This window comes from Botrytis porri (genome assembly GCF_014898465.1).
Source record: "Botrytis porri strain MUCL 3234 chromosome Unknown BPOR_005, whole genome shotgun sequence".
Classification (NCBI taxonomy): Eukaryota; Fungi; Ascomycota; class Leotiomycetes; order Helotiales; family Sclerotiniaceae; genus Botrytis; species Botrytis porri.
Window position 1 is genome coordinate 2,693,514 of NW_024066079.1, and position 24,155 is coordinate 2,717,668.

Consider the following 24,155-nt stretch of genomic DNA (forward strand, 5'->3'; position numbering starts at 1 on the left):
AGCGTCACAAAGAATTAAAGACGCGTTTTAGTCGTATTTATGACTTTCAAAGAGCTTTGTGCGAGGATCCTGAGTTTATTCGAAAGTGGTTTCGTCTTATATCGAATATGCGAGCGAAATTTGGTATACAAGATTGCGATATGTGGAATTTCGACGAAACAGGCTTTATGATGGGAGTTATAAATGCTGGTATGGTAGTTACTAGTGCTGGGAGGAGTGGTAGGAGTAAAGCAGTACAACCAGGCAATAGGGAATGGGCGACAGCGATCATATGCGGTAGTAGTGTAGGGGAAATCATACCTCCATTCCTGGTGGTTCAAGGACAGGTGCATCTTTCCAATTGGTATACGGAAACCGATCTTCCTGCAGATTGGGCTATTAAACCTACTAGCAATGGGTGGACGAACAATGAGACAGGATTGGAATGGTTAAAACACTTCGATAAACATACAAAGGATTGCAGAGTAGGCAAATACCGAATGTTGGTGCTAGACGGACACGAAAGCTATGAATCCATACCTTTTCAATTATATTGCAAGGAGAATGATATTATATGTGTATGCCTACCACTGTATTCAAGTTATTTAACTCAATCACTTGATGTCGGATGTTTTAATAGGTTAAAACAAGAATATGGTACTCAAATTGAGGGGTTTATAAGGGCACATATCAATCATATCTCAAAGGTCGAATTCTTTATAGCTTTTAAAACTGCATATCAACGATCGATCACGAATCAGAATATGAAATCTGGATTCCGAGGAACAGGATTAATCCCCTTTAATCCTGAAATAGTACTCTCAAAATTAGATATTCGAATATATATATCTAGTCCTTCTCCTTTTGTCAATTTAGACCTTTGGACCTCTCAAACTTCTTACAATCCTACGGAAGCTCTTTCTCAATCAACATTAATTAAATCTCGAATCAATTGTTATCAATCAAGCTCTCCTACACTTATATTTGAGACTATACTAGCTCTAACTAAAGGTATAGAGAGATTAGCTCATGAGAATACACTTTTAAATGCAGAGATCCGTACACTTTGGGCAGCAAATGAGGCATTAAGCAAGCATCGACGTGCGAAAAAAACCCAATTGCGTCAAGGAGAAGTACTTACTGGACAAGAGGCTCTTGATATATTATCTCAGCAAAAGGTTGATATTCAGATTCAACGCGACGAGCGTCAAAAAGGGAGGAATCCTAATGGGGAAGTATCTTCTAATAAATGCTGTAGTAAGTGTGGAAAACCAGGTCATAATTCAAGAACTTGTCAAAACGATATAATAGATCCTAGATTATTAGATTCTTAATAGTTTTAATCAATTGAATCAATTGTTGTTGAGTAATATGGATTTAAAAATACAAATTGAGGTGAAAGTGGGCCGCATGATGATATGGGCCGCATGATGATAAACCACGTTATATATATATATATTTTATAAAAAGATCAAAAGCATTATATAAAATATTGAATATTAAACATCGAATATTAAATATTAATATTAATATTACTTAACAAAAATATATATATGTGTATAACTAATTCAAATATCTGAATTCAACTATAATACTATTCGTAACAACTTATTCTCTAATCTTAAAATATATAGTTTCGAGTTTGAAGTAATGTATTTCAGGGGCAAGATTAGAAGTTTCGAGTTATATAACATCAAAATTATTATAATAAAGGCCTATACACATCTTCAACTTAAACAAATAGAATAAAGGTTCTTTTATAATCCTAATTGAATGACAAGCACGCTATTAATCTACACCAAATCAATAAGATTTGGAAGAAAAAGTAAAAAGAAATAATATGACCATATAAAATCCCATCCGAATCTCTTTGACGGTCTTATTTCATCAATCAAGACGATAAATCCCCAAGCGCCAGCTATATTCTACAACAACTTATTACAACGACTCATTTCCCCTTAAAGAAAATTACTCAAAGTTCCTCAGTTCCATCACATTGTTGCCACATCTGGACTTTTTTGATCTCCATTTGACCTTGATGATTATTGGCAGTCCAGGTAGGATACCAAGTATCTCTTGCATTCCAGAAATCATTCTTAGCAGTAGCAGAAGCATCAATCCAAGGCTTTCCACTCTTTCCATCAGCAAACCATCCATTAGTACCACCAACTGCAACATTAAGAATGAGGTAAAATCTTTGATCGAAAGGTGTATTGTGACGCCCGGTTTGAGACCATACATCTGTAATTCTAGTTCCATTACTATTGGAATCAGGGAAATCACCACGTTGCCAAAGTGGTTCACCGAATGTATTGTAAAGTACTTGAAGTAACTTAGAGTCGATATAAGTGTAAAGGTATTTTTCAGACCATTCAAGACCAAATGTATGGAATCCGTCAGAGTAAGTAGTATGGAGTGCAGTGCGCTTGACATTTGTTCTCCAGTAACCATCATTAGCAGAATCGGGTCCCCAATGTAGAGTGGATGAGATGATATTATTTCCTCCTTGTGCATAAGTGTGGTTGTTTCCTCGAGATTCAACAATATCAATTTCTCCAGATGCAGGCCAAGGTCCATAGGTGTTCACGACTGGCAATAACCAAATTGCGGGCCATAACCAATCACCAGCGGGTAACTTGGCAGTTACTTCAACACGTCCATATTTAATCGTTGCACCTTTTTTGGTATTGATTCTTCCAGATCTAACAGGTTGAATGATGGTACCGGCGGTAGTATTGGTAACTGAAACACAGTTGGTGAGAACATCGGATGAACATGTTCCATCAGATGTAAGATTGATAACCGTATTTGATTCAATGAGTTTTGCATCTTGTAATGTGGGTCTGATGATGAGTTTTCCATCCTTGATGAATACATTTTCATCGTCAAGAGTAGTTTGTTCAAACTCTCCGTTACTGTAAAGTGTGAGTCAGTAAACTATTTTCAAAATCTGGAAAGAATCACATACCCAAAGCCACCAACTTCTGCTTCCTGAGTCCAAATATCGGTATTGAGTGTACCACTTGAGAAATCATCACTCATAACTGGACAGTATTTGTGATGAGTCACTGAAGCTATTCCATCATAGATCAGAAATCCCGCAATTCCAAAACCTATGAGCATGCCAATGATGGGAATAATTGTAACCCATTTTTCCTTTGGATCCTTAGTGGCTTTCCATGGTTGATCAACTTCTCCCTTCTTTACTCTCCTGGAATGAAAATATCGTGTACCATATGTCCTTCCTATCGAAGATGATGCACCGAAAGTCGAGCCAGGTCGTGAAGCGAACGGGGAAGCGAAAGGATTAACTACTCTGTCTTGGGATGGAGAAGGTTGAATGCTATCATCACCACCGAATGGATTCATGTTTTCAGGTGTTCTAGGTCTTGCTGTTGTGGTAATAGATGATTGAGGTGCATGACCTCTAAATGTAGGTTGTTGATCCATTTTGTGTGACAAGAAATGGAGAGATTTGCTTGTGAATTATTAAGATTATAGTATTGTAGTGATTATTGTAACGAAGATGGTAAGGCAATGGAACTGGATACTTTCAGAAGCGAATGTGCTCAAGATTGAGGAAGTAGAAGATGATGATGGATAGAGAGAAGGAATGAAGAAAATACAGAAATCAAAGTTGAAAGATCTGGATGGAAAGAAATGTTTTGTGGCCGAGCTATATTAAGGGAAAACGAAGGATGAGCTTCTTATGGTATAGTTTCTTGGCTTCCGCTCTACTTCAAGCATGGCCTTGAATATCAAGAGGCAAAGAGAAGGATGATTGTGTGATAAGGTGAAATGATTGGATAGATATCGACTGAAGTTCTTAGATTCATCCAGCTTCATCCAGCTTCATCTGGACCTGGCATTAGTTGACATGTAGCTTTGATCACTAGTGGGAAAAAAGAGATAGTGTGAAGATCAAAGCGGACACAAGGCTATTTTCTCCCCTAATTTTCTTCGGTGACAGTAGTAGTGGTGCGCACGAAAAAGATGGAAAAGATGGAAAAGATGATATGAAGACTTTGATGAACTGAGGCAGAGCAAAGCATGGCATGGCTGTGGTCACTCTGCAAGTGGATGTTTCTAGGCCCGTGGAGTAACTTAAATGTCTAGCTCGGTTGGTAGTTCTTACCGAAAAAGGGAAGGACAGGAAAAGTGAAGAGAGCACGAACCTAAAACAACTAGGCAGATGTCATAGATATCACTCATAATATATAGGCAAGTGAGTGAAGATGTGGAAATTTATCAGAGAGAAGAGTGAAAAGAGATAGAGGTGGTACGACGGATGGTTACTTACAGATTTCATATGTATGATGTTGCACGATATCAGACCTCAAAGCACCCCCGGCCGACCTCATAATACCTACCTAGTCGGTACCCTTCTTCAATATCAATTGTTACCCAATGAATCATTCAAGACCGAGTGTTCAATACACCCAGGCACCCACTGTTACTCTCAATCTGAAATGAGTAATATTTCCCTTCTTTATTTCCCTTCTTGTAAGACTTACATCCATTTCTTTTAAATCAGGGCTCTAGTAACTTGTTCCCCAAGAAAAGCTTCATTCAATGCTGACATAATCATACAGCTTTCTCAGCTAAAGGTTATCAAGACCTAAATAGATACCAGTAACTTAAATTTTTAATCTCTAATAGTATCTACCTACCAAATCTATCAAGTACTTCTTTCTTCCCACGTGATAATTCCTCTGATGAGCATTCGTTCAATCTAAGCTCACATCTCGTAAAATCAAAATGTCGATACGAAATGTCGATTTTGCACTTACATTACAGACAATGAATAATTAGAAATCGGATTCTCCAGCTACCTATATCAAATCCACAATCTGCCCCTCATTCGCATGCAGCTTTCCGCGTCGATCATCCATTTCATTGGATAAACGAATATATAAACATCTATCCATGGATAACCTTACACAGCCAAGCAAATTCTTATCTGGCGAACTGAGCTCTAACCCCTTTTAAACATTGTCAGTTCCTTCAACCACTCCCTCCGCTTACGACTTTTCCCATCATCTACTCTGGCCGCCTACCTACCTACCTACCAATATTCATTTTCATAATATCTTTCTAGCAATGACGCTCCGCTGGCCCTCCGGGAGCCACTGCCGTGGAGGCCTTTCTTGCTCTGCTCGATTAATCAATATACCAGTACTCTGTAGTAAATCTCCATCACTACCTAGTAATCAACTAACATCGCAAATCACGAAAATCCCAAAAATCATACAATTTTATTTTCCGACGAACGAACCAACCGTGCCAACAGAAGCGACCGAATCCAAGAAACTCGGAATCTGCTGCTAAAATCATTCACAAACTCCGTAAACATTTGATAGTGTTAGTTATTAATTGATTCAAGTTAAAGTTAGATGGAGTACTTGTCAAATCTTTCATTCAAAATGACAGACTGTTATCAGATCAGATCAAACTAAACCATAAAATTTAGATCATTTGAGTCTTGGTTTGAAGATCCTTTTTCTTTCATCCATTTGTAGAGAAAGAATGGCATACCATCGCTTATACCTAAGGTGACCTACCCTCGAGCTACCTACCAATGTATGATAAATATAGTATATACCCATTCCATATCAATTCCATCCAAGCCAATCAAATTCCACCCAGTATAATAAAATAGCATTGACATTTATCTTTGACTACCTACCCACCTACCTAGTAGCGCACGCCCAGACTAACAAAAATATCTGATCGCACCCTGAAATCGAGTATCTATCTATCTACATACGAGTCTATCTACCCGTGGCTCGGACGATAGAAGTTATCTGAACATATTATCGGATTTCGGAATTGATGAAGAAAATAAAAGATGGTTTGAGGTTTGGATATGGAATATGGGATGCAGGATTTAGAATGTAAGATTACGAGTGAGGAACGAATAAAAATCAGTTATCACATCGGACATCTGTATATCATTGTCAATATTTATATCAATATCAATATCACCCCAATCCCATTCCCATTCCATCCCTTCAACCCGCATCAAAACCACAGATTTCAAATTCCATCTCCTTCACATTACATTACATTACATTACATGACATGATAAGTCTCCCCCACCCCCTTTCTCAAAAAACTTCACCCCGATCCCCGAATCAAGTATCTTCTGTTTACATCCCACCTCGACTAATTCCTCTACCTACCCATAGACCCCCCAATTTCGGAGTCGTATCCTTTATCAGAATAGATATACACATACCACAGCTTCCACACAAAAAAAATCCCGCGTGGTGAAAATACTCGGTCGCTTCGTTTCGGTAGGGTTTTCATATGCTCCTTTGTTTAACTACCTATATACTATGAGGATTTACATGCTTGTCTGTATGTAGGTACTCAAGCACGATATGATGGGTAGATACACGGTAGAATATAGAAGCAGATTCGAACGATACTCTTCTCTGGCAATTATCTATACTATTCTATCTCTGGGGTTTGAAGTCCAGATCATGCACTACAAAATAGATCCTCACAGCGCATAAGAGAAAGTTTTTCTTTCCAGCTGATGTGATATTGATAATGATATAAGGTATCTAGGATTTGGAAATGCCAATGAGACTCGGGGTTAGTTATCTGTATGTTGCATCCCCACCTCCATCTTGTCTCAGATCATCGTTCAAGCCTCGCACTCTCGAAAATAGATATCCCTTCTCTCTTTTCCCCCCCTTTCCAGACTTTAATAATCATCGTCTGCCGCTGCGAAGATCGAGGCAGTTGGTGAGGCGCGGTTTGAACTTTGTATACATGTGGAAATTCTGTAAAGGTCCTGCCAGCATTGTGGTGTTTCATTTTCAAAGTACCTAAATAGATATGGAAGTTGATATTCTTGAGTTGCATATTATGGTACAGTAGGTATCAAAGTGATAGGAAGTAAATATGGAATTATACATATGTATAATTCATTTCCAGAGCGCAAGAGAGGAAAGAAATGGGTGACAGTGTCCCGATTTCAAAACATCCCAATCGTAGCAATTTACCTCGCCGAGGAAAAAAAACAAATATCTGAGAAAATAAATGGATACGGGATGTGATATATTTCTAGAATACAGGTACAATGCCATCATAATTGCTAGTTCTTCATTCTTTCATTCATCCATCTATCCAACTCCCCGGTCCCGAAGCCCATCGCCACCACCTAATCTCATCTCGGCACTACTTCTTTCCTAATCTCACTTAATTTTCACTTCCTGTTTCACAATACCACTTTTCAAGAAGCATATATCACAACCCATCTCAACTCCATTTCCACCAAAAATCCGGGGAACAGCGATGTAGCCACGAGATGGGATTGGGGGCTGGGATGGTGTACGAAAGTACCAGGGTACGAGGGTATGGGGTACGAATTATTGGATTATTTGTGTGTGGAGTGAGATGTGGAGATAGAGGGGATTGGAATATTGGAATATTGGAATATTGGGATTAAGATGGCATAGTAGTGATATGGAATGAAGGGACCTTAAGGGCCTTGTAATTTGTGAGAGGCGAGATGTAGTACGGGATATGGTACTATATGCAGGGCTGAAGTTGGGGCTGAGTTCATTGTGTTTGGGTTTGAATGCGGATTGGAGATTAGGGAGGGGAGGGGAGGGGAGGGAAGTTCTCTGAAATCTACAAGGATGAAATGAAATGCTGGAGTAAGTAAGGCTTTGAAATTTACATGTGGATATTCAAAACAAAAGACCTGTCGTTTAATAAATAAGGGGAATCGAGTATTATTTCCCCTGGATTAAAATCCATATAACGACAAAATTTCTCGAGATACCTACGTTAGATTACATTTGTACGATACTACTAGCTATTGACCCCAGGTGTGCGACAGAAACCCGGATTTTGCCTACTGAGAAACCTGAACCTACTTCAGTGGTAAGGTTAATCAAACAAGAAGTGGTAGCATAAAGTACCCAGTAGGTAGTACGAAAAAAATACAAATTTCCACTCATGGAAAGAGGGCTCAATATTTGCAGTACTAGTTTATTCTTGTGCTTGTTCTCTGGGAAGTTTGGCTAAGGAAATGAAATAGTGAGAAGGTAGTAAAGTACATATGGTGTAGACGAGATCTTTGAGAGATAGGTCCATGCCATATCTGCTGGACTTTGGATATTTGGTGTATGTAGTGTGTATGGATGTGAGTTATGAATATGAATATGAATATGGTAGAATTATAGGGACCTAGGTGAGTATATAGATATCAATAACACTCCCTAAAATCACAAACCTATCCACGTCGATAGAAGAGATGGAGAAGATTCTCAGATATCCAGAATCGTTATGTGGTTACCGGACATGACATGTGATTATCGATCGACCTCCTGTATATCTACGTACTCAGTGATGAGATAAAATACACCATCGTATAGCTAAGCACAGCTAGACTTTGAGGACTCAAAGCCTCAAACCTCTACCATTTTTATATCTATATATGAATCTTAATGGTATCGAATTTGAGTCGAGAACTTTTCAGTTTGGACGGGTTTGTGAATTCTTTTGAGATTCTGAGATTTGGAGGTGGATGGAGGAATGAATGAATAGATAAAAAAGCTGATGGCAAGGATTAATAAGGAGATCTGAGAGGATGTATGAATAAATAGATATTTGAGTAGTGTTTGTACTAGGGGTTGCGAATGGGACTTTTGGACTTGGGAATATTAGATTGATAGATACCAGATGGATGATTATCTCGAGGAGAGTGAGTATTCTTAGAGGATTATTGCCATAGATCTAGCATATCTATTATATATGACAACAGATCTTAGAGAGGGAAAGACCTCAGAAGTGAATACATGGGTAGGGAGTTAGGTAGTTATGGGGAAAATTTGAATTGAAAACTTCACTTCAAAAGAGAGAGGAATTGGAGTTTCGAGGAAAGATGTTGCTTTATGGATTCGAATGTGTGAGATTCTATAATAAGTATACTAAATCACTTATTAATATCTTACTAATCAAGCTATATATATATTAATAATATAAGCATAATATGATTTTATATTATAAAATTATATTATTATATTATAATATAGCTATATCTCTTATCAAATTGATTTATAATGAAATAGAATGAGATGAAATCATATGGAAGATTGTTAATAAATTAACTAAATTGATTGGTTGTATTTTTCTTTTATGATATAAAACGATTCTATAACATTCGATTTAAATCGATCTTATTTATAAGTATAGAAACTACTAGAATTTCATTATAAACTATATAAACCTAGGATATTCTTTAAAGAAAACCTAGGAAAAAAGCAAGCAAATTCAGCTCAATTAAACTCTTTCTTATAATTTGTCTTCAATTCAACTCTTATATTATATTCGATTCGTCCCTCAAGCTAAAGTGACTAAGTCTTCCACTATTACTAGAATATTAATATTATTATTATATTCTAGAACTTACCTCCAACAGAATGGAAAAAGGAAGTGGAAGAGAGATGTTGGTAGAGTCTTTTGGTTTGTGGGATGCTGTGGTAGGTATTTATGGAATTTTCTGAAGAAGTGAAGAGTTGATCGCTACGTGTAATTCTCTACTTGGTTTGGGACGTCAGGTAGTCCGTTCTAGGTGTCAGAAGTACTACTAGGTACGTATCTTTGAAAAGATCTACTACTCAAATCTAGAGCTTGAACTTTGTATCGCTTCTTGCATTCTGATGGATAGGACATTAAGCGATTGAACTTTCATTAGTTATTGACATCCCAGAGCTCAGTATTTGCATAGAATCCAGAATCTATCTTTAAATAGATATGGTCATATAGGATGATATAAATATATGTTAGAATTGATGAATTGCATTCGGCATTATATATCTCGATCGACAATGAACTTACCTATTACCCAGATAGAGGATGGAGACTCCATTATTACTCGTACATTCTTCTTTCTTCGCTTTCTACTGGTAGGTGTTTCTTATAATTTTCAAATCCCGCTCGAGAGATGGATATGGAGATTTGGAGGGGCAATTGTGAGATATTTGCGTGCCACAAACGCTTAGTATCATGGGATTTTTCGGTAATCCATGTGTTTGCAATCGGTAATGAGCCATGAGTATTACATTCCTCATGCAAGATGCCGTTTGATACCTAGAGAATGGATAAAGAGACAAACAAAAACGTGTAGATGATAGCGAATGGAGTAAAAGTAAGGAAGATCTGTCAACTTCCTTCTTCCACGTTTTGATGGAGATACCAAATGTAGACCTCATGGGAAGAGGTTGTTCCTATTTGTAAGCAGATATCTATCTACTCTTTCACTCATGGTGCTGGAATAGGTCTTACGGGATACCTGCTGTGTGGTGTCTTTTTGATATTGAAGAGATCCGATTCTCTCCGCCATTTGGAGATCATCTAGTTTACCATCTTTCTCTGGGGGAATGTCACCATGATCTAGGATGGAACAGTCATTAACTTCAAGGTGGTGCAAGTGTCTAACCTCAGAATATTGTTGGGTACTGCTAGGTATCTAGATAAATCGATGAATACCTAGGTAAGATATATCGGCCAACATAAAGTAAAGGTGGGAATTCCTAGTAAGAATGTTTGATATTTTCTTCCGAGCTATTGAAGCCACTCCTCAATCGATTGATTTTGTATCATTGAAATTTTAACTTTGGGCTGAAGAAAGTTGCACCTGCATTACTTTCTTTAAGTCACTGAAGCCCTACTATATAAAACTGGCTTTTACCAATAGAATCATACAATGGTATATGTTATGCCTACTGTCTAGGTAGTTGGTCAACGGTTTGAATGCCAAGAAGACGCTAGATCTCTTAGTTCACCTTTCAATAAGCCTCATCTTGATTCCTAATTCCACTTTCCCCCATCAAACCACCACACACTAAGGTTACGAGCTCCTGGTCTTTTCAATATCTTGATTGTCATCACTCTGATCCGCAAATGATTTAACCATCACTACTTCACGCTGTCAAATTTCAAGCACATTACTACCTAGTAGTCACTTCCGAAGATATACGATGTAGTCCTTGGATCTACAGTAACGTGACGAGCTCTTATGCAATGACAGACGTTCAAGTTACTAAGTATTGTGCTGGTGTACGGGATTCCAAATGAACTCAACTGGCATCGTCTATGGAAGGACTACCTGTTAACGTCACAAGCAAATTCATATGATTCCCCGGTAGAAGGAATACCCAAAGACTGCCAATTAACAAATGCGTTTAGTCGCACAGCATCACATGACGCAGAATCCTTACAGCTAAATATTACAGATGTTGACCACCTGGGCAGTAGTATTGTCTTTCTTGGTCGGAGAAAAAGGTTCTATATTGACCATACCAGTGTGTGAAAAGACCCGAGGAACTGAACTCTATCGTGAGCTACTAGGTAGATCTTTGTACCTAATACTCCTGTCAGTTTGTGCTAAGAGACGCTCCTAATCTCTTTCTGGAAACATGAGCTAAATCGTCGCCTACAGATTTTCTTGACAGCCGTTCTCACAGACTTATATTGATCTTCATAATTTAGTATCATTTAGAGCTGGTGCTCAAAGAATAGATAAGACGCTGTCAGTGACTAGATCTATACCAAGAATTATACCAGATAAGTTCGATCAAGCCCAGATCTTTCCTTGCAAAAACTTCATGACTGTATTAAATACCTGTCGGCATTTAAGATTTTTCTTTCTAACCTTTCAATTTCTATCACTCCAAGAATCTACTGTGAACAGGTGTCTCAGTCCTTCATCCTTCATTCTTTTATTATCTGACCTTCGTTATACCCGTGTAACTGTACAAGGGCATTGAAAAGTTTACAAGGCAGTTTTCAGGTTTCCCGAAAATCCTTGACACACTCTCTGTATGTATTCACATTCTGATGTATTCCTAGTCAGATGCAGGATCCTTGTGGGAGCGTCTCTTCTGATAAGATAAATAGTCACTCGTATCACAAAGTAACACCTTTCCACGTTTTTGTAACTTCAAGGTCGAAATTAACAATCCAGCGTAGAAGCTTTCTTCTCGACTGAATTGCGAAAATCACCGACAAGGATTCTTAACAACTTCATTTGACTGCTAGAGACATCATAAAGATGGGTTTAGGAAACTATTTCAAACCAAAGAAGCCTGAGCCGGCGACTGGAGCGGGGTCTTCTACCATTAATGAGAAGCAAGCTCCTACTAGGATCCCACAAACAGGCAATAATACATCGCTGCTTCAACCTATGAATGACCACCCTGCTTCACAATCGTCAAGAAGAACTTCCACCTCGAATCGATCAAACGGTGGCTCAAGCTTGATTGGGGGTATAAAATACGAGGTTATGGTCAACTATATTCATCAACAACAATGCGCAAATCTTTGGGTCAGTGATGGTAGTGGTGAATATGAGGGTGTTGTACTTAGGAAGACAAGAGGTACATATCTGGCTTGCCCGCCACAACTAGGAAATTCTGCTTTTGCTGCGGCATGTGCAAGTCTTAATGTTCAAGTAAGAAACTTTGAAAATTCATTCCAACTCGCAAATCACTAATCTCCACAGTGCGCAATGACAGTAAATTCTCGAGTTATCAAGACTTTTCTAGAATGCTCGCCAGAGGCTATCGATGTCCCGCTTTTGAATGGTCTCAGGATACAGATTGTACCAGCAATGGAAGATTTACCTCGCGCGAGGAAACATCAATTTGCTGCATTCGTTGCATCTGAGGCTTTGCTAGTTGTGTGGGATGATGATGCACTAAATCTAATCGAACGAGCAAAGCAAATCCAAGGAGAATTGATGGAATTGGTTTGGAAGCTTGAGGAAGATGTCAAGGAAGAAAAGAAAGCTCCAGATGTTAGCAAAGTGGAAATGGATGAAGAAACTGGCCGGCCTCTACCACAAACGCGTGCACTACACTTGCAAAACACGATTTTGGTCACTCTCACCCTCATTTTGATCATCACAACATTGGGTCTTGGCATCCGTCAAGTATCCATCGAAAGCAGTGTTGATAAACAGTACACTCGTTTTGCACTTCTAATCTTAACCCCTGTTCAGGTGTTTTTCACTCTTTTCTTCGCTCAAGCCATCGTTGGATGTCTGGCTCAACTCTTCGGACCTGTAAGACAAATGAAAGCTAACTCAAAGTTTTACTCCGCTGAAGCACCACCACGTATTCTCAAAGGGAATCTTCCACACATCACAATCCAGTGCCCCGTCTATAAAGAGGGGCTAGAATCTGTTATTGCACCCACTGTAAAATCCATCAAGGCAGCCATTTCTACGTATGAATTACAAGGTGGTTCAGCCAACATGTTCATCAACGACGATGGTCTTCAAATTCTCGGTGCGAAGGAAAGACAAGCAAGAATTGACTTTTATGCTGATCACAGTATTGGATGGGTTGCTCGACCAAGACATGGAGACAATTTCATCAGAAGAGGAAAATGTAAGTCTCTGTTTGAAAATAATGAAAGCTCCTTGCTAACACTTAAATAGTCAAAAAAGTAAGCCATAATCACGCCTTTGATGTCATTATTTGCTGCAGTGAATTTACTCACACGATTTGACTTATGCTAACAGTATTTCTTAGGCTTCCAACATGAACTTCGGACTTCATATCTCTTGTATGGTCGAGGAAAAGTTAGCTCTGATTCAAAGACCTGAGGATTGGACTCAAGCAGATGAAGCACAAGCATATGGAAGATGCTTGACAGAAGCTTTAGAAGACAATGGGCGCGCATGGGCCGATGGAAACATTCGCATTGGTGACTATATCTTGTTGAGTAAGTTTTCATCAACCATCTCAAAAAGACTCATCTAACATGTTTTAGTCGATTCTGATACGCGTGTCCCCTCGGATTGTTTATTAGATGCTTGCACTGAAATGGAGTTATCTCCTGAGGTTGGCATTATGCAATTCTCGTCTGGTGTTATGCAGGTCGTCAATACATATTTCGAAAACGGAATCACTTTCTTCACGAACCTGATTTATACTGCCATCCGATATACTGTTTCGAACGGAGACGTTGCTCCTTTCGTTGGTCACAATGCCATTTTGCGCTGGGCAGCCATTCAGCAGGTTTCATATGAAGATGAGGATGGATATGAAAAGTTCTGGTCGGAATCTCACGTGTCTGAAGATTTCGATATGTCTCTTCGCCTTCAAGTGAATGGTTATATTATTCGCTTGGCTGCATGGGCTGGTGAAGGATTTAAGGAGGGTGTGTCATTGACCGTTTACGATGAACTTGCTAGATGGGAAAAGTATGCATATGGTTGCAACGAACTTCTCTTTCACCCATTACGTATGTGGTTTTCCAAAGGACCATTTACTCCTCTCTTCCGAAGCTTCTTGTTCTCCAATATTCGATTCACCTCAAAGATCACAATTATCTCATACATCGGTACCTATTATGCCATTGGAGCTGCCTGGATCTTAACCACAGCCAACTACTTCGCTATTGGATGGTTCAACGGATACCTCGACAAATACTATATCGATTCCTGGAAAGTCTGGTTCTCCATCGTCATCGTATTCAACGGTCTTGGAAACGTCGCATTGGCAGGAATGCGCTACCGAGCCGGCGAACGCAGTCTCGGTTTCTCCCTTTACGAAAATTTCAAATGGACGTTGATGTTGGCCATCTTCCTTGGTGGTCTCTCCCTCCACGTCTCACAAGCCCTCCTCTCGCACATGTTCGAAATCGACATGACCTGGGGTTCCACATCCAAAGAAGCAGAATTCAGTAACTTCTTCATCGAAATCCCAAAGGTACTGAAAAACTTCAAATACTCGATGATTTTTTCCCTCCTGGGTATCTCCTGTATTGTTGTTCTGGCCACGGCACCTTTCATCCCGTATGATTGGCGCATTCAGGATTTCGTGGCCATTTTACCCATGGCGACGGTGACGGGGAGTCATTTGCTTTTACCCATTGCGTTGAATCCGGCGCTGATGACGTTTTCGTGGTAAATATCCTGGGAGGTTGAGGCTTTGGGGATTAGTTTAGCTAGTGTAAAGGAACTAGGATATAGCATTGGGTTAGGAGGGTTTTGGAATTGGTGTTTAGGTGTTTGTAGCGAGGGAGGGAGGTTAGTAATGTGCTCTGTTTTGGGTGTTGAAAATATTAAATTGTTGATTCATTCATTCATTCATCATCAAAGTGATACGTAGATGAATGAAGGCTTTTCGTTGCGATTGTAAGATTACAATATAGATGGATTATGATCGTATATGGGAGGGAACGAATTGATGCTCTTGAAACGGAAAAATCTCGTATGCCTGGATGAATTGTTTAATCATCGGTTGCGAGATAGATGGAGTGGGTGGTATGGTAGAGATAAGGTATTAATTATACTCTACTGGATGAATGAATACAGGTAAGATCCTACATGATAAGTTTACCAGTGCAGAAAGGAAGAATGAATGAATGTCAGAAAGAGAGAAAGAAAGAAAGGCATATGAAGAAGGTGCATGATTATTCTTTCTCAGGCTTCACAATGAGTATATATGAGATAAAGGGTTTGCATAACAGGACTACCAATTTTCTCATCAAAAGCAAAGTAAGATTACCTAGGAGTTCTGGATGAACATTTTAAGCGAAGAATCAAAATCACCCAGTTGACGATTATCCCGTCTAGCCAATCTCAGAATGCGACTTTACCCGTTTTGACACTGAGCGGTCGATTAGAAGCCACCAACACATGTTTCAACAGGTCGATAAGATACTCATCCGTTCCTAAAGGACGGTGTTAGATACTTGTTTCAATAATGTGCAAAATTGATTATCTCACCTGGAGCACCCAAGAGCATCAAACCAACCGGTTGATATTCTTTTGTTCCCGTAACTTTCGAATCGTATAGTCGTTGTCCCACTATATTATTTCCATTAGCATATCTGAAACGTCTGAATTTTGAACATGGAAAATACCGGGGATTGATACTGCTGGTCCTCCACCAAGTGATGAGAATACAATAATAGGAACGTTGAATCCTTGCCACGGCGCGCCGGATTCCTCAACAGACCTACTTCAAATTAGTACGAGAGTTTCATCGACTGAGGAACTTTAGAACTGACCCGAAATACCCATCACGGTAAGGGATATCTGGTAGGGCACAAGGTAATAGCATGACTCCACCATCATTGAAAAGATGCTCTTTCATAAAATTGGAAAACAGTTCTTTTTCTTTTAATGCTGTGGTGAGTTGATCTTGTGTTAGTTTTGCACCGAGATCCCTGTTGTGTTGTTAGCATTGGTTATTGATGTTTCAGAAAGAACAAAGTACCATTTATAACGGAGCAATGGCTCTGCATACGGCTCTGTGCCAAATCTGTTCTTATAGGCTTCTCGGAATGAGATGGTATTGTTGTAGTGCCCGTAAAGTTGAATATGTGCCAATGTCTGGACATTTTTATTAGAGAGGAAATACAGGATAGTCTTTAGCACTACTTATACTTACTGTTTGAAATGTCTCCGCAAAGGTCTTTTTAGACGAGTCTTCTGGTGCATCTGACTTCCAAAGCTCATCCATGGTGGTTGTTGTGCTCTGAAGCTGGGTTGCCTTCTCGAAATCTTGTATGAAATCCTCCATTACCTTTTTCATCTCTGGAGCTAAGTCCGCGTATCTTTCCGAAAGAATTGTTAACTTCGTAGGCATCTGTGGGTGAATATGTCAGCCACAATATTGAATCAAATAGGGTATAATTTACCACAGAAGAAGTGATTGGATCTAAATCATCAGATGCTCTGAGCCATAACTTCGTGGCAGCACTGAACTCTAATATGTCCCGACTAAATATGCCAGGTGTATCGAGGTGTCTATATCATTAGTCAACTTCACCATCGTACTCGAAGTAAATGACTTACGATGACACCGGAACAAGACCCTCGCAAGAGATACGACCGTGAGTAGGCCTAATGCCAAAGAGTCCATTATCCGCCGCTGGACTGACCATACTTCCGAGTGCTATTATACTAGTCAGTAAGCGACTTTTTTCACAAACTCTCATACCCACAATCCGAGCCAATAGTAAAATCCAACCACTCATATCCAGCAAGTGCAGCTCCACTTCCGGCACTGCTACATGAAGTATCTAGATAACCACAACCTCGAGGATTAAATGGTGCTTGATAATCTACCCAATCTCTTGGGCCCATTCCCGATGAAAATGGAGTTGTCTTGACCTTTCCGATGATCACAGCACCCTCATCGATGAGTTTTTGTATCGATGGAGCTGTGGTGTTTGATACATCTCGCAGCGCTTCGTATGCTTTGCTACAGACAGTAGTTTGGACACCTTCGAGGTCAATGATATCTTTCACTGCTATGCGTTTCCCTAAGAGGGGTCGAAGATGAGATGGGGAAGAGTAAAGTCGAGATGGAACTGGAACATAACTCATAGGTGTTCTTTGGTAGCTGGTAAACACCATTAGTATTAACAGTCAAATATTAGATATAATATCATACCGATTGCTACCTGGAGCAGTTGGTACAACGCCACAAACAAATGCACCGAGAGGGTCTGGGTACAATTTATAAATTCTATAGATTTTTGAACCACTTAGAATATAAGGACCTTCAGGAAGAACTCCTTCATATTCGAAAGATCTCAATGTGAGGATCTGGGATTGACCAGAATTGGCTATGAGACGCAGCACTCCAGGAGACTCTTGCGCCAAAACATTACGAGCAAAAATATCACACCATACATCGTCTTTCTTAGAGAATTCTTCATATTTGGAATCCAACCATGATTGAGTGATTTGATCATTATCCACATCGGTTGAAATAATGGTTAGAGGCACCTGGCGTTCAGTAGTTTCACCATTGATATTTGTGGACACGCCATGTCCGAGGAGGTATGAATTTGTGCCAATATTGACTATTGAGGGATGAATTACTGAGGAATCCATGATTATAACAAGAGAGGCTGTTGAATGAACTTCACCGGAATTGTAGTGGGGATGTCTTCCTATAGACGGTTCAATGCCACGACTGTATCGTTACCACTCGGTTCTTTCGTATCAGACAATTTGATTTGAGGACTACCTTGATCCACTGAGCTCGATGAATCGGTTCGATAATTAAGTAGCGACGATTGAAAACACAAACAAAATAAGATAATATATCGATACCTAGTCAAATGTCTTTCGGTAATTGCGAAAGGAAGGAAGCAAGTGCGGGGTGAGATAGATAGATGCATAGATGCCTTTGGCCATTGATTGCTGACGAAAACGTGACTCACATCAACAATCTCTCATAAGCAGAGTGATTTGCATATATGAAGTTTTTGATACTTCTATGCCCGCTCCGCCATAAAGATGGAAGATCAACATCGTACAGATACCAAGCAAATCTCAAATTTGTCGAATGATGTCCCAACAATCTACAACACCGCCTCCCCATTGGGCACGACAATCACACAATGAACCACGCTACGGCTTATCCTTCGCAGCGCACTTTCCTCTGATGCCCGTCCATTCGTGCTTGTAAGGAGTAATCCAATGAAGAATCCTTTTGACGTTGTCGTAGATTCGGATTTATCAATCGAAGAACAAGCCTAATGACACAGAAGATATCAACAGCTGCGGGGGGGAAATTATTCGCGTTATCCTTAACGATAGTGAGTATTTACCAAAAGACGACGGTGTGCGAGAATTGAGAGTTCATGATGGTTTTTTGATTGGCAGGACGAGTTTTTATTCTTTCCCAGTGAAGAAATCCAAAATCAATGTAGTTAAAAGGTATCTTATTCGTTGGCCTGAAGTTTTAATTGATTACCGATTTGCGAGAAAGGGGGTATGCTAAGGGGACTTTATGTGCTGTTGTTGAGTACGAATTCGATGAATTAATTAGCTTGTTGAGAAACCACATTTGTTACTTATGCGATGAATCCACCGTTTCGAAATCTGATGAAAGTAGGGAATTTGGAAGATGTTATGGTTCTGAAAAGAATTGGTGATGGTCCTCCAGATGAGGAGGCGCAATGTGAAAAGAGGTAGGATTTGCGATGGCATATAGCCGTTGAAATTCATGGGGACTCTTGACACAGAGCTACTCTCAGTCTCTTGGCATGTGAAAGCAGCTTAGAATTTCAGAGCTTCTTGATTCTCGCATACTGTTTCGATATCTTCCCGTAACATATTTCCCTCCACTCCATATACATTCTTTTATAAATCGAATCACCTCCACTATAGTCTGAGAAGTAAGCCGCACAATTCCTCACATCTTCCATTATCTGATCGAAGTCCAGCTGACCATAAACCCTATCCCACTGAGCTAATTTGGCAAATACTTGGACATATCAAAGCAAGATCTAGAGCCATGATCACAACTCACGAATTTGCAAGTTCATCAACAGGAAAATGTAATTTATGCGTCCCTTGGTCATTTTAAACAGAAATCCGAGAGTCTCATAGTTGCATACCCCGGACTTATTACCACCTATTCCAAAACTCTCTGTCTTTAACATACGACAGGAGTGTTTCGTCCCGCGAACCCAATTTATAATTCCTTCCGCATTCATTTATTCGTCCGTCCAAACACGTACATGGACTTTGGTGCTTTTGTAATAAGGAATTTCTGATACATGTTAATAATTGGATTGCGTAATTGAACAAGCATGACTTACCTTTGGCTTTTTATCTACGTAAAGCTAGCCATGATCCTTCACCGTCAGCTTGTCACGAGGCTTGGAATAGCGGCTATGTAAGCCATACTCTTCCCTGGCCCAAAACAGGGGTGGCCAGAAAATAGGGTACCCGACTTACCAAGTGCCTCGTCTGGAAATGGACATCATTATTTTTGGGGAAAATCACATAAGGTTGGTACCTGAAAATGACCATAGGGTCTTTATTAAACAGGCTTAGAGTGTGCCAACCAGAAATATTTGGTCTAACACAGCTTAAACAAGCAAATACCTCGAGAAATTGTGTTCTCCTTTGAGATTGCACTCCCTTCAAATATTGTAAAGTTGCATCCAGTCTGGCAGCCTCTGCTATCAGAACTCTTGAGCAGTAGAGAATGCTGTTGATGAGTCGATGCTAGGTATTTGGGCATGTGCTCTTTCGCGAGGAAATCGAGAAGATCATGATTGGAGAAGAATGGCCACCAAGTTCTGAATAAGAAGCCATATCAAAGAAAATGAGGTCTTATGTACCTGCTGGTATATGAACGAACAATCTACTTCTCCCTGATAAGGAATTTTAAAGGGGCTCGCTTCTGCTAGACCGTCTTATAGTGAGAAGTTATCCCGAACGCGGAAAGCCAGAGAACATATTACCAGCATGGAAGAGCTAGACTGCAGAAAGCGATCCTTTATAGAAAACGGAGCAATATGTTTGCTCTAGTACCACCACGCTTTTCTGTCAAGCCTTCCCAAGAACAGATATGATCAAAGATCGGCTGATGGAAAGCATAATGGGTCATTCGAACAGCTGATCTCTGATGTCGTGACAGTTTGTGTAAAGACCAAAACAGACATGCTTGCGCTGTCTTTCAAGAGTCTGTAGAGACTTAAGGCTTGTAACTGTTAGCATATGTAGGTATAGAGATGTATTATGATTTAACGCGTTGTCCATGATTCTAGAAGTGACCAATGATTAGTGGCCATGGGTGAAGTCGAAAGCTGAGTGAAGAAGCTGTACAGGTTATTTAGACTTATGGCGATTGTATTTGATTGAGATGCCGCATGATTGCGTATGGCAATATGAAGAAATTTCAATACGAAAGTTAGAAGTGATGAATGAGGTTAACGTAGGTTTACCAACAAATCGAATAATGGGGGGTACTTCCAGATCCAATGCGGCCGCATCTTAAAAGGCGGTGAAGCCGACGGCAGAATATTTCGTTGGCGGGGCAGTTTCAACACCCAATTTTATACTACTTCTACATGACTCACCTGCCGCTTTCATTGTAGTAAATATTGAGTCCTCCCGTGATAAATCACTTCGTAAACTCATATGTCATCATGTCAAAAGTATATCTGCTTGACTACGTTGCTGGGAATGTGCGTAGCTTGGTCAATGCCATCGAGAAGGTGGGCTACACTATTGAATGGATAAGGTCTCCAGAAGATGTGCCAAAGGCAGATGTAGGTTATTTCAGTTTTTAAGTCTATGCTTGCGAATTCAAATGTATTCTTACATTCATATCATTTACTCTTTCTAATAAGTTATAACACAGAAACTCATTCTTCCCGGAGTTGGCCATTTCGGTCACTGCATGACACAATTCTCCAAAGCCGGATACCTTCCAGCGATACAAAAACACATTGATTCAGGGAAACCTTTCATGGGTATCTGTGTTGGATTACAGGCATTATTTGAGGGGTCTGCGGAGAATCCAGCAGTTCCTGGGCTTGGGTATGTCAAGGCAACTCTCGATCGATTCGATGATAGCTCGAAATCAGTACCACATATTGGATGGAACAGCGCGAATACATCGGGTAAAGAAGTTTTCGGATTGAGACCAAGCTCGAAGTATTATTACGTTCATTCGTACAAGGTTCCATATAAGCAAGGGGAATTGGAGAGCCAAGGTTGGACTGTCGCAACCGCACGCTATGGGGACGAAGAGTTTGTTGGAGCGATCGCGAAGGGAAACATATTGGCGACACAATTTCATCCAGAAAAGAGTGGAGTAGCTGGACTGAGGGTAATCAAAGCTTTCTTAGACGGAGACAATAGCAGTAGCGCAGTTGAAGGCTTGGTCGCTGCCGAAGAAGGCTTGACTAGAAGAGTTATTGCATGTTTGGATGTGCGAACAAATGATCAAGGAGATTTAGTGGTGACAAAGGGTGATCAATACGATGTGCGGGAAAAAACAGATGGGGGAAATGTAAGAAATCTAGGAAAGCCAGTTGAGATGGCCAAAAAATACTACGAGCAAGGAGCCGACGAAGTTACATTTCTCAACATCACAAGTTTCAGAGATTGCCCGGTAGCAGATGTACCGATGCTTGAAATATTACGACAGACATCAAAAAGTGTTTTTGTTCCATTAACAATTGGAGGAGGTATTCGAGACACCATTGATACTGATGGTACAAAGATCTCAGCATTACAAATCGCAACAATGTATTTCCAGAGTGGAGCAGACAAAGTATCCATTGGATCTGACGCTGTGACGGCAGCAGAGGAGTATTATTCAAGCGGAAAGAAATTGTCTGGAATCACAGCCATAGAGCAAATATCTGGTGCTTATGGCAACCAAGCAGTGGTTGTGAGTGTGGATCCAAAAAGAGTTTACGTAACGAAACCTGAAGAAACGAAACATAACACTATCCGAACAAGATACCCAGGAACAAATGGTGAAGAGTATTGCTGGTATGCATGCACGATTAAAGGAGGCCGAGAGACACGAGATATGGATGTCGTTGAGCTTGTCACTGCTGTCGAGGCAATGGGAACAGGCGAGATTCTCTTGAACTGCATAGACAAAGATGGAACAAATAGTGGTTTTGATTTAGAACTTATTGACCAAGTAAAGAGTGCGGTGAGCATACCAGTCATTGCTTCCAGTGGAGCTGGAAACCCTGGCCATTTTGAAGAAGTTTTCTCGAAGACTTCCACAGATGCTGCTCTTGGGGCTGGTATGTTCCATAGAGGAGAATATACGGTCAAGCAAGTCAAAGATTCTCTTGCCGAGAAGGGATTGATGGTCAGACAATTCGAGAGCGATCTCTAAACGATACAATGAAAAGAAAAATATTCCCAGTATTTGCTCCAGCAACTACGCCATCTTTTTTTTTTAATAAAATTGAAATAATGAAAGGAAAGTATTGCTTGATACCACCAGCTCATGATCCCAAATTGAATGGAGCATCCAAGTGATCGGATCATTAAACTCCAAAAATGACACTATGGAGTGTGGATCGATGTCCTCCTCAATTATAGTGCTTGGGAAGAAAAGCCTTGGAAAGAAAACGTGTATTTAGTGATTAGTATCCACGAGTAAGTTAACCCATCCCATTTTTGACCATCTCTGATATCCTCACGGTGAATCCTCAACAATCAAATATATTTACCAACCGCCCTTATCCACTACCCCTATCTAAGTCACACCCTTCCCCCCCTTTCACTCCTCACTCTATAGATTCCTATTTCCTTGACATCAAAACCACCTACCTCATCAAGCCAAAATCTCAATATCCCCTCTTCACCCTATGATCTCCTACTTGGGCTATACTGAATCGTCATCCCGGTTACGATACCAGTTGAAGAGGGACCGCGCAGGATCTGTTGGATGAGTAGTGTGATGTGATGTGGAAGATTCGTTATGAGAAGTGGGAAGAAGGGCGGAATAATGGAAGAAAATGGATATTGGTAAGTACTCTAATTCTATGACTCTTTATTTGGGACTTTTGGGGGTGGTGCTCCGAGAAAAGGAGGGAGAGGGAGGAGAAGGAATGGCTTGTTAGACCTTTTGGCAGCTGGGCAAATACGGTTACGCTGCTGATACTAGAGGATTTCAAATGTTTTTCGGGATTGTAAATCTTGGGATTTAAGAGGGATGTTACGGGAGGTGTTGTGATTAGTTGATAGTTGAATGCAGGGTTTTGGGGAGCTGGGGTTAGAAAATGAAGGTGTGTATGTTATAGGCGTTACTATTTGTGAGCATTTTAACTCGGGTCATTGCTAAGCTCCAAGTTATGGGGGATTAAATGTGTTGTATTGCCTATTCATTAGGTCCGAAAGACACTCAGGCTGTGCTCGAATGGCGAAAATCGGGGAAGAAGTGAGGGGTGTTAAGGAAGGGAAAATACTTGGAATTTGTCGATGGTGAAGAGAGTTGACTGAGGATAAAGAGTATGAGGAGAAAGATATCGAGTTGTTTTTATAGAGAGTACAGAGTACACTTAATTTCTTAACTAGCTTTCAAAACATAACTTTTCTATACCTTATTATAAATACTTAAATGTCATATTTCGATATTTCAATTTATGATAACTTTGTTAAGTAAGTTTCAATTTGAATAAGAAAAATATTATATAATAAAGAATGATTGATATTATTATTTATTTAATTTTCATTTAATCTTAGATTATTTTGATTGAAATGAAATTTGAAAATAAAAATCTAAAAACCGAAAGGTTTATTTGAAAACTAGTTGTAATAAAAACTCTTTATATATTAAATTATTTTAAATAATTTATTAATTTATGAATATAATTCTTAATCGCTTTAAATTCTAAAGAATGATCAAATC

The 24,155-nt window shown here is 39.7% G+C and overlaps 4 protein-coding genes across 4 annotated transcripts; 2 read left to right on the top strand and 2 right to left on the bottom strand.

Moving 5' to 3' along the window:
• Positions 1–1,951: 1,951 nt before the first annotated feature.
• On the bottom strand, positions 1,952–3,429 carry EAF01_004468 (uncharacterized protein; the record flags this gene model as incomplete). The annotated part of the gene is made up of 2 exons (XM_038912722.1): positions 1,952–2,894; positions 2,948–3,429. The coding sequence occupies 2 exons, from the start codon at positions 3,427–3,429 to the stop codon at positions 1,952–1,954; spliced, it is 1,425 nt and encodes a 474-aa protein (XP_038772406.1).
• Positions 3,430–12,052: 8,623 nt separating this feature from the next.
• On the top strand, positions 12,053–14,918 carry EAF01_004469 (uncharacterized protein; the record flags this gene model as incomplete). The annotated part of the gene is made up of 5 exons (XM_038912723.1): positions 12,053–12,451; positions 12,503–13,391; positions 13,442–13,449; positions 13,536–13,728; positions 13,777–14,918. The coding sequence occupies 5 exons, from the start codon at positions 12,053–12,055 to the stop codon at positions 14,916–14,918; spliced, it is 2,631 nt and encodes an 876-aa protein (XP_038772407.1).
• Positions 14,919–15,592: 674 nt separating this feature from the next.
• On the bottom strand, positions 15,593–17,860 carry EAF01_004470 (uncharacterized protein; the record flags this gene model as incomplete). The annotated part of the gene is made up of 10 exons (XM_038912724.1): positions 15,593–15,684; positions 15,740–15,820; positions 15,877–15,971; positions 16,024–16,182; positions 16,233–16,348; positions 16,407–16,604; positions 16,657–16,765; positions 16,814–16,913; positions 16,963–17,363; positions 17,415–17,860. The coding sequence occupies 10 exons, from the start codon at positions 17,858–17,860 to the stop codon at positions 15,593–15,595; spliced, it is 1,797 nt and encodes a 598-aa protein (XP_038772408.1).
• Positions 17,861–20,916: 3,056 nt separating this feature from the next.
• On the top strand, positions 20,917–22,634 carry EAF01_004471 (uncharacterized protein; the record flags this gene model as incomplete). The annotated part of the gene is made up of 2 exons (XM_038912725.1): positions 20,917–21,039; positions 21,132–22,634. 2 exons carry the CDS (start codon positions 20,917–20,919, stop codon positions 22,632–22,634), a joined length of 1,626 nt encoding a protein of 541 aa, XP_038772409.1.
• Between the last annotated feature and the right edge of the window lie 1,521 nt (positions 22,635–24,155).